This window comes from Sparus aurata, chromosome 22 (genome assembly GCF_900880675.1).
Source record: "Sparus aurata chromosome 22, fSpaAur1.1, whole genome shotgun sequence".
Classification (NCBI taxonomy): Eukaryota; Metazoa; Chordata; class Actinopteri; order Spariformes; family Sparidae; genus Sparus; species Sparus aurata.
This window is the reverse complement of record NC_044208.1, coordinates 4,027,932-4,048,643: the sequence shown is the minus strand read 5'-3', so window position 1 is coordinate 4,048,643 and position 20,712 is coordinate 4,027,932. Positions and strand designations below refer to the sequence as shown.

General features: G+C 40.7%; 1 protein-coding gene across 1 annotated transcript in view; it reads left to right on the top strand.

Annotated features, from left to right (window-relative positions):
• Window positions 1–20,712, top strand: part of nt5dc1 (5'-nucleotidase domain containing 1) — a 77,307-nt gene extending 56,595 nt beyond the window's left edge. The window contains exons 9-12 of the mRNA XM_030404551.1: window positions 5,902–6,023; window positions 11,815–11,988; window positions 15,263–15,431; window positions 18,197–20,712. Of these exons, the coding sequence (XP_030260411.1) occupies window positions 5,902–6,023; window positions 11,815–11,988; window positions 15,263–15,431; window positions 18,197–18,309 (578 nt within the window). The 3' untranslated portion in view covers window positions 18,310–20,712. The remainder of the gene's footprint in view (window positions 1–5,901; window positions 6,024–11,814; window positions 11,989–15,262; window positions 15,432–18,196) is intronic.

Genomic DNA, 20,712 nt, shown 5'->3' with positions numbered 1-20,712 from the left:
CCAAAGTCAATAACTTTGCATTTTGTTGACAACAGTAAATATAATGTGATGTTATGCTTCTTCTAGTAGCTTACAGGAGAAAATGATACACTAAGAACTACATTCTGTGTTAAGATGCTCTATTCTTTTTTAATGTATTTATTGCTAACATTGAGGTGTCTACTAGCTAGCTGATGCCAATGCCACTCATGTTAGTCATATAGATACAAGCCCTTTTCCGCAATGAAGGCCTTTACGCCGCTTTCTTTGTTCACACTGAACCGTAAAGCTGCTCCAGTGTGTCATTTCATACAGCATGCCGAACATGTGTAACCAAAAGAGGCGTGACAGTACACATCACAACATAGAGACATGCATTTTCTAAATGTGTTACTACCGATTTAACATAATGTCCTTGGTGTCCACCCGGTTTCCATCTGTAAATGTACCTAAAAATGTATCTATGTTGTTTATTTTTATAATCGCATAGATGCAGTTATAATGTGTTGTGATTGAGATCCTGACCCACTATGCGTCGTGGAAAGTGACAAAGACACGTGTTAATGGCATAATCACCATCAGCAAATGGCAGACACTGTTTGACTGTCTCACTTGGGAGGGAAGCTGTTTTCTGGGGGAAAGTTCACTGAAGTCTCAGTCAGGAGGGCTTACTGTCGCAGTGATTTTTTTCAAGACAGTAACTACATCAACACAACAGTGGAAGCAGACAAACACATGGTGAGTTAAAGTTTTTGGCCAGGCCAGACACTGTTTTTAGGGTACAAATGTGACGACAAGTCTGTACAACAGACAGGATGACAGACGCTTCTCCATGGATAACTGCAGTATTTTTTTCCTCATATAAGTTGTTTGGTCCTGTAACATCGTTATAAGTGTTAATTAATACAAATGTGGAACAACGTTAAACTCGCCTTGGGCATGTCTTTTTTGGTAAGCCTAAGGCTAAAATATAGCTGTGCAAACCCTTGAAGACTGTGTCTGTAATCAGCAAATAACAAGTCAGAGACAGGTGTTCCAAAAATCACTTCCTAAACTCAGGCTGCATGAGATATTGCACATCAGCATCATCTTTTATTTCAGGAAAAATGCCACAGACTGTCATCAAAGCTGCTGCTCATCTGGGCTGCACAGTTGGCACTTCTTTGACCTCCAGACCACATACCACTCATTCCTCCGTTTCTCAAGTCCAGTGTCCTTACAGCTGTTACCACAAGTGTGTGTGTGTGTGTGTGAGCATGTGTGCGTGCACATCAACATGTGCAGGTGCTCATCCCTGCTCTTTCTCTCCCTCTCTCTCTCTCCTGTCATAATATTTATAGCATATTTGACCTCAGTTTGAACCTGCGGTGACCCTTTATAGCACCATGGTTTTGTCAGTGAGAGTGACTTTCTTTAACCTGCTGCTATTAAATAACAGTCAGTCAAATTAAAAACCACCATAAGTCCAGAAGACTACGTGGGTGCTCTAATGATCCTAGATAACAGCATAACTACATTTCAAACACTAATCATAGGTCAATTAACTATGCTTCACAACTCTAAATATAATCAAACGCCATTAAATAGGAAGCCTTGGTGGTGACCAAGATTGAACTACACATTTTTGCAAGTGATACTTCAGTACTCACATCCACAATTCTGCTTACAGTTTCCATGGTAATTACAGTAGTTACATGTGCAATTGCATTACATATGTCACTGTATCTGTATCATATTTCTTGTCTTATCTTAGGTTCTTTGACTTGCCCTTTGAAGTAAGTTATAGTTAAAGCTGAAACCAGCACCACACACCGGACTGTCCCAATCCAGATATTAAAGAATGTCTGCTGACATGTCTGTTCCAGCCTCATGAATCACTCTTTTTTGGTTGCCAGTGTTTCCTGCAAGATTTTGTAAGACCATGGGTGATGGAGGGCCCAGGGTCCACCCATGCTCCCCAGAAGAAAATCTTGCACAATTTAAAAGTTAAATGCATCAATCTGGGGCACTTTGAGAGAATATTAAGAGGCTCTATCATAAATAACATGAACATAAATTAGAAATTATAGAAAATATAAGATCATCAAAAAAAAAGTGACTAGTCCCGTCATCAAAATTCACTATACAATGTTAACACACGCCTATAGGCTATAGTCAATAGACAGTATCACTCCACTGCTTTCAGTCTTGTATTAGTTTGCCTTGACTCATTCATCATCGTTTTGTTTTGAAATGATGTATGTTTGTGAGCTCTCCATCTTATCGCTACATTGTCTGGTCTGTCTGGTTGAGGTTGCTGCTGGAAAACGTGAGTTTCATTTCATGAACACGCAAATGCATGTGTGTACATGTGCGACACAAACATCAAACATGATGAATCATGTGAGTTGTACTTTGGTCTCACAGTTGTCAGGCACAGAAGATGATGCTGGAGATGGCTGACAAATAAAACAAAGTCCTGCTCGCAGCACAGGACAGGGCTGTATTGGTTTGATGCCATTAAACAGGTCTTTCACTTATCAATTAAAAGACACACTTCAACCTACAAGGCAGAGTTAAGACTAAGCAACAGTAACAGGTAGCAGGTCGTGTCTTCAGAAAATTGTGAGGAAAAAAATACCAAATATATATGTGAATAAGTGGCTGTCATCCTGTCTGTCCTATCAAGTCCTAGTCACACTTCGCTCGAAAAACAGCATCTGTCCCGGCAGCAGAGCCAGGTTGCTCCTGCAGTTGAATGGACGTTATTATGTGACGTGATTTAGAGCAAAATACTTTAACTCACCAGGTCTTTGTCACTTTCCAGGATGCATCGTGGGTCAAGAGACCACTTGTACCATGATAATCTGATCAGATTATCAGCGAAAAATGTGCCTATACGAATTTTGTCATCATTTCATTGACAGAATATTGGAGTATCAAAACAGCCTGATAGTTGTCTGTGTCGACAAATAATACATTTCTAGTTGTTTTCTATAGAGATCATGAGAATCCACAGCTCAGATCTCTGTATAGAGATTCGAGAATTTAAGAAGGCCATATAGAGCCATAGTTCTGCACAGCCTTAAGTGCATTCAATCTTGACTGTATAACTCCGGTCTGGAGCTGTAATAAGTCATATTAAGTGCCCTGCCATGGAAGAGAAAACATTTTTTAATGTTAGTGCAAGTCACCCTGCAGGAAAAAGCAGCTTCTCTGTTTGCTCTTGATGAGGGATAGTATCAACACAACCCTAATGGCTGTCATTCAGCAATGAACTGGAGAATTTACACTAAACTGTTGTACATGTCATCCATCTTTAGAATGTATGCATCACTTGTGACTTTGTCTGTGCTTTATAGTATTGCTACTTTAAGTCATGAGTATAATTTTTATTAAATTATCAAAAATGATAAACAGAAATCATTTAGTTTAAAGCTGCACTTCTTGCTTTCATAGCAACAATAATTGAAATTATATGTAATGTAAATATGGTCAGTTGTAGTGACTAGCCAAACCCCCAGCTCTATAGAGCTTATTTCTAGCATCTTTCAGATCATTGTTCAACTGCCCACAGCTTTACTGCTTTGTTCAAACTCACAACCTGCATCAACCTCTTTTTGATTCACAGCACACAGCTGTTTTCAGCTATGAGTGCAACCTCACTTAGCTGTTTGAATTTGTATAGACAGCCCTCTGTTCAGGCTCCAGCTTAGTTTTCATTTCCACAAAAGAGAGCTCTTCTAAAACAGCCTCCTGAGAGTACATTTTAAAATGCCTTCTTGGTGACTTGGTGTGTATGACAAGACCAATTTTCCAAAAGAACAGAAACCGTCTTAGTAAGGGTTTGGCACAGTGGAATTAGAAAGACAACAAGTCCCACCGACTTTTTCTCTGCTCGTTCACTTTACATATCAGTATAGACGTATACAGCAGAGCTTTTGTCATTAACCTGGATTTGTGTTGATTCTGACCACAGAGAGCAAGAAGAGACTGAACTGCGCAGTTAGGAGAGTAACTTGCTGTATAGCTGTATAACTTTCTGTTGTCACTATTGTGTTCAGTCAATGCTAAATAGTAGCCGTTGATTTGCGAATCTCTTTGTGAACGCATTGTTTCTTTATTGTACATATAAATAAGTGGTTAGGGTAAGGAAAAGATCAATGTATGGGTTACAAATATCACTTTTTGTGACCTCTTTCTCAAGTCTTGCAGTTTTGATTTTTAGCTAAGTTAAACATTTTTTATCCACAGGCAGGCCTTGAAATCTGGTCCAGACATTTAAGGTTTGCAAAGGAGACCTTCGGGCCCTAACTGCATCGCATTCCTTTCTGAGTGCCAGTCTCTTCTTCTTAATAGTTCCCAGTGTCTGAGACAGCAGGTGGCCACCCAGAGAAAAGGTGCAGCACCACGTGTCTTTTTTCCAAGCGTCTAACCTTTTTTGTGGGTCCACTCCTAGTGCTTCAAGTTTAAAAATCTCTCAACTTTTCTGAAAGGCGCTAGTGACATCGCCATCACCCTTATCTTTTTCCTGGCGTAGGCAATAGTATTCAACATGTTATTTTCTCCTCCATATCATGTCAAGCAACTACATCCTCCTGTCCTGATCTCAAATAAAAAACAAACAGACAGCAAACTGCAAAGAGGCAGTGTCATATTGTCAAGATATTGTTGTCATAGAGACAAGATGCACATGCAGCATTTTTTTATCTCGGCACACAAGTGCTTGACTTCAGTGCTCCTGCCCAACCAAAGAACGGCATGTGGACACAGGCCCTTACTGATGTTGGTAATCAACTGACTTTTCATCTTTCGCCACCAGCAACTCACATTTTCACTTTGGCCAATATTTTGGTTTATGTTGAAATACCTGCAAAACTAATGACGTTGTTATCAGCCTCGGCTGCACTCTGTGTTTAGTGCTAATTATCAAGGCTGGTAACAGCTTTCAGATCTGCGACAAAAGCAGGTGGGGTTAGGAAGCCATGCAATGAGCTACAGCCAATGAGAGCGGACACAAGCAATACTATTTTACTGATAGAGTGTTGAGAATGAGTCACAGCCTGAGGAAAGAAGCTGCTCTATAGTCTGATGGTACGGCAGCTGATACTGCTGTTTTGTTTGTTTTTTTTGTTAGATGGCAGCAGGGTCTGTTATCTGATATCACTGTTGCTTGGTAGATGGTATCAGTGTTCAACTGGGTGGTTTGATCGCCTCATAAGGTTGTAGAGCCTTTTGTGTGTGTGTGTGTGTGTGTGTCTCCAACGAGAACAACTTGTGTGTTAAATCCATAAACAAAAACACCACAAGAAACTTGAATCCTATCATTAGTTGGACTTTTCTTGAATCATTCTACTGCACTACTATTTCCTATGAGAAAACATAGAACTTGTAGCCAACAAGGGAAAATCCTCAGTCATTATTCATGAGTTTAGGAAGGTAGTGTTTCTCATGGCTGAATGCATGGCTACGGCATTTTTGGAGGGTAAAATTAGGTTTTGGAAGTGTTCCTGGCTGACATGTGATGCATAATGGAGTTGTACTGAGACAAGACCAGTCACCAGCATTCTTACCTGCTTTCACCCACAGCCTGGTTTCCCAGGTGGTAGCTGCTGGAATAGACAATTCATCAAGAACAGCCTAGTGGCCTTTTTTCATATATATGAATTTTGCTTGAAATGAGCAGTTCAAATGTTTGTTAACCTGACAACCTCTTTGGAGCCCTAGGTAGGAACCTCTGAATTAGTAGGATCATTGGAAGCAGTCTTAGTCCACATAATTTACTCTGCCTTTGCTCTTCTGTTTCCTTATTGCCTTCTGGTGTGTGCTGTGGTGAGGTTGAGCTGACGAGGCTTGGCGCTGGATGACTCGAGGCTTTGTGGTCATGTAACAGGTTGCTGTTTGGTCAAACTGTGGTGTCTGATTCTCTCTCCTCTCATTCAGTCAGTGACGTGGAGGAGAGCGAGGGGCTGCCATCGCTGGACAAACCTGGCTGGTACTCCCAGGGAAACTGGCCTCACCTCCATGAGCTGCTCAAGACCATGACAGGAAAACCAGAGCCCAAGGTCAGCCAGCCACCTTGTACTGTCTGTTCTTGGTGCAAGCAGTCAGACCTCTGGCTGAAAAACATCCCAGGCTCACTCTGATGTTGACTCCAACTTTTTTTGGCAGAGGCTGAAAGAGATGAGGGTTTCATGATAAATCAGCTCAGGGAGATTCACACTGGTGTGATGGAGAGGAGGAACGTGGCCCTTGGCATGACGTTTGGACAGGGCTGCCGTGTGCCAGCATGCTGGGCAGCCGCTGATAAAATGTGCTGCCAGATACCCTCATATTTCATACTGTGCATACAATGCAGCCCATTCTTAAGGACACGCTCTACATAAATCAAAGACCTCTTTTTACCTCTCAGACATGAGAACCTTGCTTGATAAAAGCCAGATTTGCATTCTTCTTAGTTCTACATAACCTTGTTTATGTTTACATGCCACAGTACTTCTGGACTGGGAAAAAGTAATCCAAAAAAATGAAATGCAACACTGGTGCCCCGATTAGGGTTTTTAGGGCCAATCACCAAATGCTGGAGGCAGTATTGGCCGATAACTGTCACCAATCAAAATCTTGTTTCTTACTTTATTATCATCTATGGGCCAGAAAGATAAAGAATATTCATATGTTTTGCAAGCAAGTGATAGTGTCTATGGTGAGAGCATGTGCAGAAGTGCTCTGTTGAAGTTGGTGCTTGATTAACTTTGTAGATATTTAGTCTAGAGTTATGCAGCACGCTTTGGCATTTAAGTGGCGCAAAGAGAAACTGTCTTGCATGTTTATCTGATCAGCCAGTATAGAGTCCAACAGTCAAACTATTGAGAATGACATAACAGTCACCATTAATGATTGGTGGTTGATCTGTCAGAGCATCCTTACTTTTAGCAACGTGTGTTCTGTTTTATCATTTATGCAATCGTTCTTATTAGTTATGATCAAATGTTCTGTTACCGATTTCATTACTGATCTGGGTAAGCAACACAAACTGTCAGACAGTGTGGGTAGAACTGAAACAGATAAACAAGAAATAAGGACCAACATCATTTAAATTTAAAACACTCTTCAAACTGGTTCTTGGTTTATTAATGTAGCCTGTCAGCAGGCAAACAGGTCAATTTTCAGTCTTACTATGAATATGTTGTCAAGATTCAAGATGTTTATTGTCACTCCTGTTGTATAGGTACACTCATGTGAAAATATTGTGCTTGGAGACTCCACTACAGAAATAGAATTGTTATACAAGCCTGATCCAATATCAAAGTCCTTAGCCTTGCATCACTCTAAATTTTAAAACCAACCATAACTGCTTAACTATAGTTTAAGCTCACCTGATCCAGGATCAATGTCAAACCGTACGTACTCAAAGATACCAGCCATCTTAATTACACATGTTTTTTTTTCTGTTGTTTGCTTACTGTTGAGGGAACTAAGAGCAAGAGAGTCCAAAACTTTGAAAGCTGAAATATTAGCTGTGTTGTGCCATCTAACTTACCATGATCTTCCTCAGAAAAGGTGCAGCATTGTTAGCAGTCAGGAGAGGAGGCAGAGCATATTTGTTCTGGTTCATCACTGGGCAGTTAACAAGCCAGTTAGCCTTGTGTGCAGGCTACTGCTGGCTTGTTACCAGCAACCTGGCATGTCTTTCTTTTGTCTTTCTTTCTGCTGTCACCGCTAAGTAATTCATTCAATATTATTAACAGTAACTCATCTCCGACATTTCAAATCATTGTAGAGCTTGTAGGTATTATAGTCCACAGTGCGAAGAAAAGAAGGAAACATAACACTTATAAACCCTAATTGTTCAGGTCAGGCAGAGTTGAGGCAGCCCAGACTCAAGTCCACCCAGCAGTACCCGTTATCACACATCCCTCGCTCCTCCACCCCTCCTCCCGACCCTCTGCTCAATGCCCCCTCTGTTTCCAAGCCACGTGGAGAAAGCTCTTCTGGAATTCAATGTCAACCTGCACTTCTAGCTGCTTTAAACACTTCTCTGGGGTGACCTGAGGCACTTTGTGTTTTCACTTCTCTCCACTTTCACCTGACAGGACTTAATGCAGGTGAGCTGAATAGAGGCATTCAGGGAAGATTACAATTCCCTCTTGGAACAGAGCTAAACAGGATGTGGTCAGGTGGAGCTGATGGGATATGATCATAGACATTCAGGCCCCAAAAGGGTACATTTTATTCTGTGAACATTCTAAGGTGTATGTGCTGTTTTATAAATGAGTAACAGAGGAGTTAGGATTCAGGGCTATGACAGTTGATGACTGAATTGTGATATTCCTTTTGCATGCCAATGAAGAGGCATGTATGGCTTTGTTTAACAGGTAGATGATTTCTTACTACCTTGGGAGCCCAGGATCACACTGAGTCATACCCTTTTTAAAAACAACAAACAAAAGAAAACCCTGTATGATCCAATTCTGTTTCCATAATGTTTCAGGACTTATAGAAGTGTAACATTCAGATCTGAATGAGACTAAATGACAGTTAAATGACAATGATGTTAAGGCAGCATTCAGCCCAAATTCATTGTTGTGTCTAAACACCACAGAGTGGTGCAGCATGTAGTGTCAGTCCAGTATGTGGGAGATGTTGGGAACCCCTCTGATCAGTTTGCTGAAAGGCAAAGCTGCCATGTTGTTATGCTTTTGTCCACACTGATGGATAAGAAATAAAAGTAAACAACTGAGATACGAGGCATATCATTATGGTGTGTTTTAAACTGGGGCACAAGACCAAACCGAGTGATCAAAAGCGAAATCGCTCCACAAAGAAGAGTCAGATGAGTTCCCTCTGTAGCATTCAGCCATGTTAAGAAGCACGCCTGCTGCTGACCACTTCTGCTCTGCTGGTCCTACAGTGATTGTCGACTTCCACAGATAACAAAAAAAGGTGTTTTAAACCAGCACACTGAGTGAATTACACATTACCTTTACACTCCACTATGGTTTGATCGCCAGCAATGTGATTGGCCACAGCAACGTGACGTTGGGTTGCGTTTCTCCAACTTGTGTGTCCAAGTTACATGCCTGGTCAATATACTGTACAAACACAAATGGCTGAAAGTGGTGTTTATCTGAAAAAAGCACCAGTAATGTTCTACTTTAGAAACCTGCTCATGTGCAATCCTTTGAGCTTGAAGATCTTCTACTGGACAGATGAACATCTGCTCTCTGATCTGTCGCTCTCCCATGTTCACAGCCTCTACTCTGCCTCCTCTCTGACGGGATGATGTGCTTCTCTCTGGTGTGTACATGTCATCAGAGTCAATGATGCTCTCATCATGGAAGCTCTAACATGCAAAACATTGCATCATTATGAGTCAAATACAATATTCACTTTGGTCTGTGAGTCACTGAGGGTAACAGAACAAACATGTAGCAGGCCCACCACTAATCTATGTGTTTTAGCTTTGTCCTATCTAACGTAACCATAGCCAGCTGCTGCTAGCTAACCAACAATAAGTTACAACATCAGTATCATTTTTCAAAACAATTTCTGAATGCTAACAAAGCTAGCTAGACAGCTATCAATACAAGCAATGGCTATGTTTGTTGTTTGCGTTCAATATGATGATATTAGGTGTTAACTTACAGGTGACTGAGACATGAGGTAGCAACTTGTTGTGAGATGTGATGAAAACAATGCGCCAATACACTCACTATTTGGCAGTCATCAGACTGGGGGGGAGTGGCTTTGGAGAGAGACCTCAGTGCAGGGGGCGGGGTTTGCTGGCTGGATACTTTAAAAATCTAGTCTGGAAGGTTTTTCCATTTTGCCAATGCCAGCTTTAATTCTAAAGTACATCAAATTTAGAAATCTAAAGAGGTATAATGACTCTTATCAAGGATATTTAATAGTATCAAGAAAAATCTATAAAGGGACAAATTGACATTGAGCAGAAATAAAATTGACTAGCTCCGTCAGTAGTAATTAAAGATTAAGAACACATAAACATAGATTATGTGTAGCATGTCAGCTAACACACTGAACTGAAATTGATGCTGACCCACTCTGTAAATGTCAATGCATACCACTCTTTGTGTTGGTCTGTCCTACCATCTGGCTGTTCAGCAAAGGTTTGACAACTTGACACTACACCAAAATAAGCTGTGCTGTAGAAATCAAGTCATGTTCAGGGTTAGGCATAACAGGTATCTAAAGGCTGCATTTACAAATAGTGAACAGTGTCATCAGCATCTGCCCAGCTGATTAAACTGTAGCCTGCAGTCTGATTCCATTCATGGGGCTTTCCCTCGTGCAGAGCTCAGTCTTGTTCAGGCTAGTGTGACTGTATTCATCCACAATGAATCTCTTCTATAATATGTTGCCTCCATGCTGGAATCCTTGGCCTCTGTAAATATTTATCATAGTTATCCCATGACTCTGGCTGCAGCACTGCTGAGAAATAAGAGGTGCAGGGTACGACCACCAGCTGGGGGCAGTTCTGGGAAAGTCTGGTGGAAATGTGATTCCTGCAGCTCCCCCTCCCCACAGGCCTGGCCCGCAGCACCCCGATTAGCCCATCTGTTTGTTTACATGTGGAGGGCTGGCCTGAGACACAGCACAACCCTGTGAGGGGGAGGGATGAGACACAGCTACTGAAATGCCTTACATCCTCTTTATAGCCTTCTTACTCCTGTAGAGAGGTCGATTTATTAAGACATTCACACACATAAATAGGCATGTGTGTCTTCCCTGTTTGTGTTGCCCAGTTTAAATTTTTCCCTATTACCATGTTCAATTCTAAAGATTTCTGATGATGATGATAAAGAACATGATTTTTACTCGATGGCTCTCCCAGGTAGGTACATTTTACTCACATTACTGAGGCCAAATGAAAGGTTCAGGTCTTCAGATTTCATTGAGTTTGGATATTGGCTTGGGTTGGGGGAAAAAAAGACAAAAATGTTTCAATTTTAGCCAATACTATATCATGAACAGATTAATTATATAGTCTGCCATTGTGTTTTTAATGGATTAATTACAGTGAAAACAGTTATTCCCCTCTTTGCTGGGGACCTCCCTGTAACAGGTCTTGCAGGTCAGACTAGGTATGGGTGGGTTGGGAGGCACAGAAGTCAGTAAGCAGACTCTTGTTTTAAGGACTTATAACCTAGACAATTACTAACTAAAATCACCAGTCTCGTTGATGGGTTATGCTAGTAAAGAACCCTCTGGGAGTTTTATTACCTTACTGTACAGAAATAGATGGTAACAAGTGGTTATTGTCAGTGTCAGGGTTAGGGTTAAGAATAGTGTGAAGAAAGAGCATCAGAAAATCTTAAATTGACGAGAAAAAACTCATGTCAAAATTTAAACGTTCAAAGGATTTGCCAATAAACTGTAAAACTCTTCTTTGGTATGGAGTGGTGACACTCACTTTGTAGCTAATTTTACTGTAAAGCCCTCTCCCTGTGTTCAGAGCGCCAGCAGAGTTCTGTTTCTTGTCATTTTAATCTTCTGCATTCTCCACTCCTCACTCTATTTCCTCTGCCACTGGGAAAGGAATAGAAATAAGCAGTCGTGGAAATAGGTTTCAAAGCTTTGAGCAACGTGCACCTGCACTTCAGTTTTGGAATGTGCTTCAGTAAATCCTGCCCCAGCCTGCTATTTTTCCAGACGTAGAGGACAAAAGAGATGTGATGGTCAAAGAGGCTGTGATGACTTTTGCAGACTTGTCATGTCTGGTCTTGTTCACCCTGGGGGGCAGTAACACATGCCATTTTACCTTGACTCTTGCTAAAAGAAGAATTCGGCTTAAGTGTTTGAAGTTCGTCACCTTCTCTTTTGCTAACCCTGCAGGTGGTGTACTTTGGAGATAGCATGAGGTCGGACATGTTCCCTGCAAGTACCTTTGGGAAGTGGGAGACAGTGATGATCGTGGAGGAAATGGAGGGGGAGGGGGTCCCGAAGAGCGACGCCGCAATGTCCAATGAGGCCCAAGTAGAGCCGTTGGAGAAAAAGGGAAAGTTTGAGGTAAGTTCACTGAAGCAGCTGTTTCCATTTAGCAGCAGTTCCTCCACGCTAACCTCTAGCCTTCAATCTGCAGCCCCCACCCCCAACTCTGTGAGCTTCTTCCTCTGGCCACCATGGCGTGCCACCATATTCCCTTTGTGTTAGCTGATGCGTCCCTATAAGGTTCTTTTGAATCATTGTTTTCTTGTGTATTGGCTCCCTTAAAGGTGTGGTTTTTAAAAATGTACAGAATAAGAAGACAGCTCCAAAAGTATAGGGGACAACATTACTGCTACATGCTGCTCCTGCTGTAGCCATCTTCGGCTGAAACGACTAGTTGCCATTAGCAAGTAGCTCAGTTAGCCATGCGGCATATTGGCCTTGTTAGTTGACACAGTCTGCCTGCATCACAAGCTTTGATGACAGGCGGACTGACCTTGGAATTCATACTGAATTTATCAGGAATTCAAAAACAACAGCTCATGTTTAAGTAAAGCTCTGTGGGTGGTATAGAGGTGCCAGGGTAAAGTTCAGAGGATGAGGTCTTGAGTTGACAATAAAAGTGAAGTCTGATAGCACAATTTAACAAAGCTGGCTTAAAGAGGAAATAAGCCCATGTAAGCTGACAGGGAAGAGCTCACACAAGTCTGTGGGGGGTGCACTGTGTATTTTTGGAGATAATAAATGATCACATTTCCAAATATGTCACCCCAACTATGAACTCTTATCTGTCTCTATCTGCTTTTTCATTTCCTGAGGGACTATGGTGAGATTGTTCAGGCTAATCTGTTATTCCTGGACCAGATAATGTTCAGTAACAAAACAAGTTAACAGACAGTTGCAGCAATGTACTCGTTAGCTACCAACAAACAGTCATTCTTGGGCACTCATACCAAGCCATACCACTTCTAGTAACAATGTGAATGAACTAACAGATGTCATCACATTCTGTATAATATTTTGTGAACATAACTATGATCAAACTATTTTTTTTTTATAATAACTCATTTGTTTGGCAAATGTAATCCATCTCCAATGAGAATTTCTAGAGTTGCTGTAAAACTTACAGCAAATTACAGAGTTAATGCTGTAATTTGGCTTTTGAAATAAGTTAGTACTGTAGGCAGTTATGCAGCTGTGCTAATGCTGCAGCTTTCATTAGAGCAGATAAACAGAGTGATTAATCCATTCCTCACCCCTTTGCCTTTGTGTTATGGTTATTGAACCTGTGGGTTAGGTGGTTTCGTCAGCTTACAAGAAAATAATCAGGGTTTCTGGCGGGTGGGCAGTGAGTGGCAAAGCAGCGTTACCTGCAGTCACTCCACTGCCGAAGAGTGCCAGGAGGATGTCCTTGTGTTTTGGAGAGATGGCTGTTAAACAGATCCTCTCCTCTCTATGGTGGCTCAAGCAGTGCTGTGCATTCCAGCAAATAGTGCATCCAGTGAGAGTGTTTTAAGCTCAGCTAGCCATGTGCTCTAAGCTCTTTTGGAACTGTGGAGACTCTTCTTTTTGTGCACAGTGCAGCCAAACACCAGGCTAAAACACTTGTGAGTAGAAGACACCTATGATGATAGGAGGAAAGCATAATTCTTCTTTTGTGTGAGAAAAAGACAGGCAAAGTTAGTGTTCAAAATTCTTCTTCTTTCACTGCCACTCAACAATAAATACTAATACAATTCATGTGTTTGTTTGATTCACTCGATTTATTTAGCCAAGATTTTCCCACTCCTGTGAGTGGGGGAAAAAGGAAAAAGAGAAAAGAGAGAGAGTGTCTGTACTGGAATCTTCCGCCCCCAGTCGTGGGATAAACTCCTCAGAGAGCACAACGGCATAGAGTTTTGCTCTTTGTCTTATTCTCAGTCTTAATAATTGTGCTAATATGATGCATAAAGTTTTTCGCAGGTCACACTAGGTATGGGTGGGTAATTAATGCGGGTTAGGCGGCTCAGATGTGCTCTCCTACCCTGACCAGCGTATCACTGGTGAGGATCTCTCTAAGTAGTAAGTACAACACTGGCCCTGCTACAACACGTTGAGATACCCAAATTCTTAAATCCTACTCAGAGCCAGACAGTGGACAGAGAGTTGGGTGCAAAGGGAAACTTCTGGAGGAACAAACACAACGGATCCTTCTCAACATTACAAAATACGTAACAAAGGTCTCGTTATTTTCAGACATTTCAGTGCAGAAATCTTACATATTATATCTTTAACGATGATTTAATAATCACTGTTTGGGGGAGAGGTTAATTAATTTGGCGGGTGCAGTTTTAGTGCTGTATTAAAGAGGAGTTATCTTAAAAGTAAGTTTGTTCAATTAGTTCTATTTAGATAAGCACAGAGGATCATTTGTAACAGGTGGTTTAGCATTAGTGAAATGGGTAATCAAATCCTGTTTAATAATATTTCTGTGTGAGTTTAACACAGACGTTGTTGATCCAAAAAATGAAAGAAGGTCAAAATATGCTTGTATCTGCTCCTGATTGCCATCTTACAGATCAGCTCCTTTGAATGGAGCCGGATGTGAACATTACTGACACTGTTGCAATCACGATGTATATGAGAAAGATGACTTCCTTTTCCTTCGGCTTGTCATATTTTCATTTATCAGCATTATCTAAACCACCCAATCTGACAGCAGTGACAAGGCAGCAGTCTAATTCCCATGCATGCACTTCATACTGCAGACGAGGGATTGTAGGTGGTAGGCAGACAAATAAGCAGTAAACTGTGATGAGTTTCAACCCTGTCATCTGTGTTGAATTAGCTGAGAGTTCTGCATCAGCACGCAGAAGTGTATTAATACCCCATCTTTATAGATACCTCAGGCAATCCTGTTTTGTTCGGTTTTTTTTTTTGGTTCCTTCAGAATGTATTGGGTACAATTCTCCATGAAAACAGATATTTGTATCTTCTCTCTGAGTAGTTCATGCTCACATTAGCTAATATGATACATTCGCAAAGCACAGATGTTTCAGTTTGGTTTGGGAGATGTCTGTCTTGCCACACCACATCCTGTTGTCACAACGATCGCTGCTCATCACACGTTTCTGCGCTTAAAACATACTGATGTGCTAAGAGCGATTATGAGTAACACAGTGGGGAATTTCTGAGAAATAATGATTCAAGCTGCAGTCACAGTAACCCTCAAAGTAGCTTTGGTTAAAGCCAGTTTAAAGTCTTGCTATGCTCCCCATGATCTGGGTAGAATTTCCTTCTCCTCTGATCAGGTCTGTACATGTTTGAAAATGAAACTTAACACAGTTACATAGTTTTGTTTCTTCTGTCTCAACAGGATCAGGGCATGAAGGCCCCCTCTGACGCGTCCAATCAGTGGGGCTCCTACTTTGTGGACGTACATAAAAGTGGAGGCGGGGACGAGGAGAGCCAGAAACTGACCTGGTGCTGCCATTGCATTCATAAATACAGCACCATGGCCATCCCTAGTGTGGAGCACATAGCAGGTATGTGGAAGGAGACAAAACGGTGCAGACAGTGTTGGAGTACAGGGTTAAAACACAGTGTGGCTGACACAGATAAATAACAATTGAGTCAAGTCCTATTCACCATTCAGGTTCTATCTTTTCAACAGCTGTTCTCAATCACAAAATAATTCCAATCACTTAGATTTAAAAGCAAGGTTCACCCTATTCGTGCCAGGGACGTAGCCAGGATGCAGAAATGCATAATTCCCCAAGCACAGCCCATCAAAGAAATGTTGAACTGGCCGTCAACCAAAATTGAAAATTATAAATGTATACATATATGTAAATAAACCATATAAAGTAATCCACATCTTTGGAGGCTCCGTGTTCCTGAAACTCATTTGAAAAGATTGTATTTACAATCTTTCTTTGAGCCAAAATCTTCACTGTAGCTGACAGAGATAATGACTACATTTGTATTCTTGGGTGAACTGTTCCTTTAAAGTACCATTTTTATTTTACATACCACAACATTTTTAAGCAGCTTCTAGTGAAACCAAACACTTCATGCAAATATAACAAATCAAAAGTATGTGTGTAATATGGGAGTTTGAAATATAAGCTACTGTGAAGTTTCAATGTGAACCATCTATGCAGGACGGTTTGACTTTCATTGCCAGTAACTTGACGAAGAAATAAAGCAAAAGCAACTTGAGTGACAGCTGAAAAACAGTTGTTACTTGACTGTACTGATGGAAAGACATACTTTACAAATACACAAGTACATATATATTATCAATTTTGAGGAAAGGTTGAATTGCATTATCAAAAAACTGCATCAAAAGCAGGGTAAACCAGGAGCGACTCATAAAAGATGACAGCATCTTACTAATAGACTAAAACTGGAAATGGGAAGTAACGGTTTTACTCTCACATCGGCCTGTTGTTTTCTCTGCAGTTCAGTAGATGAAGGAACAAATCTGTTACATCGTCTTTCTTCAGCTTATAAACATGGTGACAAAAGCAGAACAGTTTCTAAACCCAAGCAATGTGAATGTGTTCCAGTGTATTCCTGTAAGTGCATCCATATGTCCCCCAAAACATGACCAAGAGTCACAATCATGATGTAGAAACAGGAACAAACAATCTGGTGTTAAGATTTTAGTGGTTAAAAAAATCCTTTCCACATCAAAAACCTTCTCACCATCATTTCAACACAGAAACATTCACAAGAATCAAGTCAGAAACGGAACCAGATGCAGATGTGCAGCCAAATTTAGAATAAGCTCCAACCACTGCTGCTGCTGCAGAGCAGTTCTTCAGAAAGTGGTACCAATGTCCTATAACGATGAGCTTAAGTCTGTTTTTGCACTGATCATTTGTTTGACTGCTTCAGCACGGTACAGAGCAGTCAAACAAACTGGACTTTGGGGGTCAAATGTGCTTGGGCTCGGTACGGTTTGCCTAGTGTGAGTGTGAGTCGGTCTGAGGCAGTAAAGTCTTCATATCTGTTCTGAAGAGCACACTCACAGGTGGGCAACAAACACTGCTATTATAACCTCCTTCTGGCTGCATCTCACTGCCCCCAGATTTCTTTTCAAGAGCTCTTTTCCATGTCTTTGTAGTACTGACATGATCTACTCTGTGCAAACTTTCCTCGAAGAAATTCATGGTGTCGAACTCAATTGTCAACAGAAAGTTGATTGTGTGAGGAATGAGAAAATAGAACTTGCTAATTGCTGCTTAAAGTGAGCACTGATTGTCAGATTGTATTTTGGAAAGCTGCAGAAATGGGATGACAGTCCCTCAAGCAGTGCTTTTAAAGCATACAGAGGTCTTCATTCAAGGGGCTTAGTTTCTCAGTCTGGGCTCGGCAAAAGTTTTATTGCTGAACTACTTCCAGTTTTGGGACTGCAATCCTAGTGTGAACGCAGTCAAAGTTATGAGATACTTTGAGACCCCTTTTTCATTTTCTTTTATTATCAACGTATTGAAGATGAAACATTTCAGGCTCCATTTCCTCATTTTTGGAAGGTTTGGTTTGGCAGACCTGTTGTAACATTAAGGAGAAAAGAATATGAGTAATCAGCTACTCAGACATTTCAGACACTTTCTTGTCAATTACGTATAATAGTTCAGATAGTTGCATAGCAGGTTGCTATTCAAAATGTAGAAATACTATCAGGTCACTGAGAGAATTTCAAGGAGTAATGCTTTGCAACTTCAAGTGTACAGGATGTCCATGTTCATCAATCAGGTTTCTACACCCAGAAAATCCAACTGGATTGAATCTAACGGGGTTGTCAGGGTGGAGAGCCTCTACACAGTGCAATCCAGGACACTGTAGCGAGCTGCGTTTGATCTACTTCAAAGTCATAGTCATACTTTTTATTCAAACCCACACATCTGTAGCTTCTTGACACTGCAAGCTCTCTATAAAAAAGTACTACCTTTGCTTCCTGGATCCGCCCATCCTGAAAGCTGCATCTAGCCATTTTTCTCTGTCTCTATGAAACTAACTGGTAGTCACTTTTTCGTCCCACTCGTGTCAGCAGGGCTGTCATTTATTGATGTTTTCTCTTTGGAGGCAAAATGATCAAACAGAGGCAAGTCCAACGATTTCTGGCCTGAGTGATTTACTACCTGCTGTTTAGAACAAAGTGTGCCTTTCCACTGAATCATGAATTATTATTCTAGAACATGTGTTACTTTTCAGCAGCAGTGGTGAATTAAACATACAGGAGGTCTGTGCGTGTAGTGGATAACTTGCAATTGACATTTCTGTTTGATTTGACTCTTTCTAGATCTCCCTCTGGATTACAAGTTCCTCAGGTTTTCTCCTGACAAGCCCTGCACCACCGGCTACTACCCAAGGCCGCCAGATTCTTTGCTAAAGAGGTGCGAGAGTTTGTTGTAAAAAAAAAAAAAAAGAAGAATCTTAAAAAAAAGAAAAAGTTGAAAAAAAATCCTCCCTTACCCCTCTGCCTCAGGAGAGGAATGTGCCTCCATTTTTGCCTGTAGTTTCCCACCTGACCCCGCCACCATCTGTGGAGCACAGGAAGCATACACTCCTCACCCATCCAGAGAAACCATGTGAATGTAAACCACAGTATCTCTCTGTAATAATGCCTACATTTGAACGTTGTTTCGTGGTTTATTGTAGTGTACATGTGGAAATATGACATAACAAGTGCGTGTGTGTGTGCGTGTGTGTGTGTATGCATACAGTAATAATAGGAAATGTAGTGTTTTTATTGTTTCATGTGTCATTTCCATGGTAACTCTGACTTCTTCTAACTTTTCCAAAGTAAACTGAACAGTTCTACCGTCCCCTTATCCCTGAGGTGATTAGCCACAAGAACGTATCCACGGTAAGCAGTACCCAGATGGTTACAGCGGGGTTTCTGCGGGTGTCAGATCAGTTTGGTGCAGTTCCATGAGATTTTAAAGATTTCATTGCCGTGCACAAATGGGAGATGTCCTGGTAAAATATTATTTGCATTTACTGAGCATTAAAGCTATTCATGGAAACGACTGATACCAAGAGCATTGATATATGATGACCTGGGAATGAGACTCAACACGTGCTTTCTCTAGAATTGCTTCCACCACCTTCAATACAATTCAAAGTGTGCTTTGAGAGTATGAGATTTAAATATGTCGTACTTGTGGTGATTTTATTGGTAAAAACACAGTTATTACTGGATAGCAGAAACCCTGGGTCTGTTTGTCCCCAAAACTCTTTTGAATCATTGTGTCAGTATTGCTGTTCAACACAGCTATTGTGATTTCTTTCTTTTTAGATATAGTTTTACTGTATGCATTTTAGTAACGTTAACATGAGGTTAAAGGTCTAATGTGATTTTCGTAGAGGCTGTTAATCTTCAGGTCATTGTTGCTGAAGAACTGGCACAATGCTGTCCTTTGTGTTGGCTGTTCTAAAAACACAACTTTGGGAAACAGTAATAATAATAATAATAATAATAATAATGATAATAATAATTCATGATGAAGACTATGCTAGGTGTTCTCTGTATAATTTTTGGTGCAACAGTGACATGTGCTTTTTGAGTGATTGTGTAAAAATGTGGACTACTTGTGCTTCATTCATATGCAGTACCAGATTGAGATATGCTTTAGCCGACTTCTGAATGGTTATTTTGTCGGTGTGCATAGACAAATTGTGGATTTGTTTGTTGCTGTCAAGTCACAGAAGATTGAATTCTCGTTCATCTCTGGTGTTCAGCCTTGCATAGAACTAAGACCAGACTACAGTCAAAGTGTTTTATCTTGATAGCTAGCAACATGACATTTGAGATGCTACACGGTCACCTCATTCACGTCAGACTCAAACAAAGGTTAGCCAACAAGCATTTAGTTTGAAAAAATACAAAGAAAGACAGCTAACTCCTTTACCTTTGTCCATCAGTTTTTCCTGTCAAAACCAAAAGCCCATGTCCCACATCTGTTCAGCACAGTTAGCTAGTTACTACATTTTTTGTTAGCTAAGGGAACAGCAATGGCCTTGTTCGTTAAGGGGCAGACGCAGGATACAAATATAAATGCCTTTCATTGGAGTACGAGGTAGATAGCTTGCACTTACACACCTTGAATTCCAGTTTGAGAGAAATCATGACATACCTAATGTTAATTTTATTCCATGTCAGCTACAGTTTGAATTTCAACTCAGATGCATCAGCCATACAGTGTAAGGTCACTGTACCTAGCTGTTCTATTTTTAAGTTTTGCATAAACGAGATTACAACATGTAAATTAAACTAGTTTCAAGTTTTTGGGAAGTTTTGATAGAGCAGGACTAGTTTCTTGGCTAGCTGCTAGCTAGTTTGCTAGCGAGTATATTTCAGTCCTTGTGTAATGCTGGGCGAAACAAGCCGGATCTGTCTCGATGCTATCCACACAAAGATGATACTGGTTTCAATCTTCTGAACTGACTCTGAGGAAGTCATCAACTAAATTTCCCAAATGTTAAAGTGTTCCTTTAAGATGACCACCATCTCACAAATGAAGTGAGAATATTAAGACAATAAGCAGCATATAACTTGCTGCTATTAGCATGTATGTGAGATTGGTCATCATAAGTGAATTTTTTCTTGTACTGTGTGTGCAAGTGTTTTATGCATACAGCTGTTGTGATTGTACTTTTCTTTTTTCATCTGACCTGGAAAATTTGACATGCACATTTGCCTTATGTTGGATTCATTTGTGGTCTTAAGTTCTTAAAAACACAGGGACAGATTAATTCTGTGTTACAGTGTTCAAGTAATGTCAATTAAATAAAACGTTGTACAATTTTCTTATA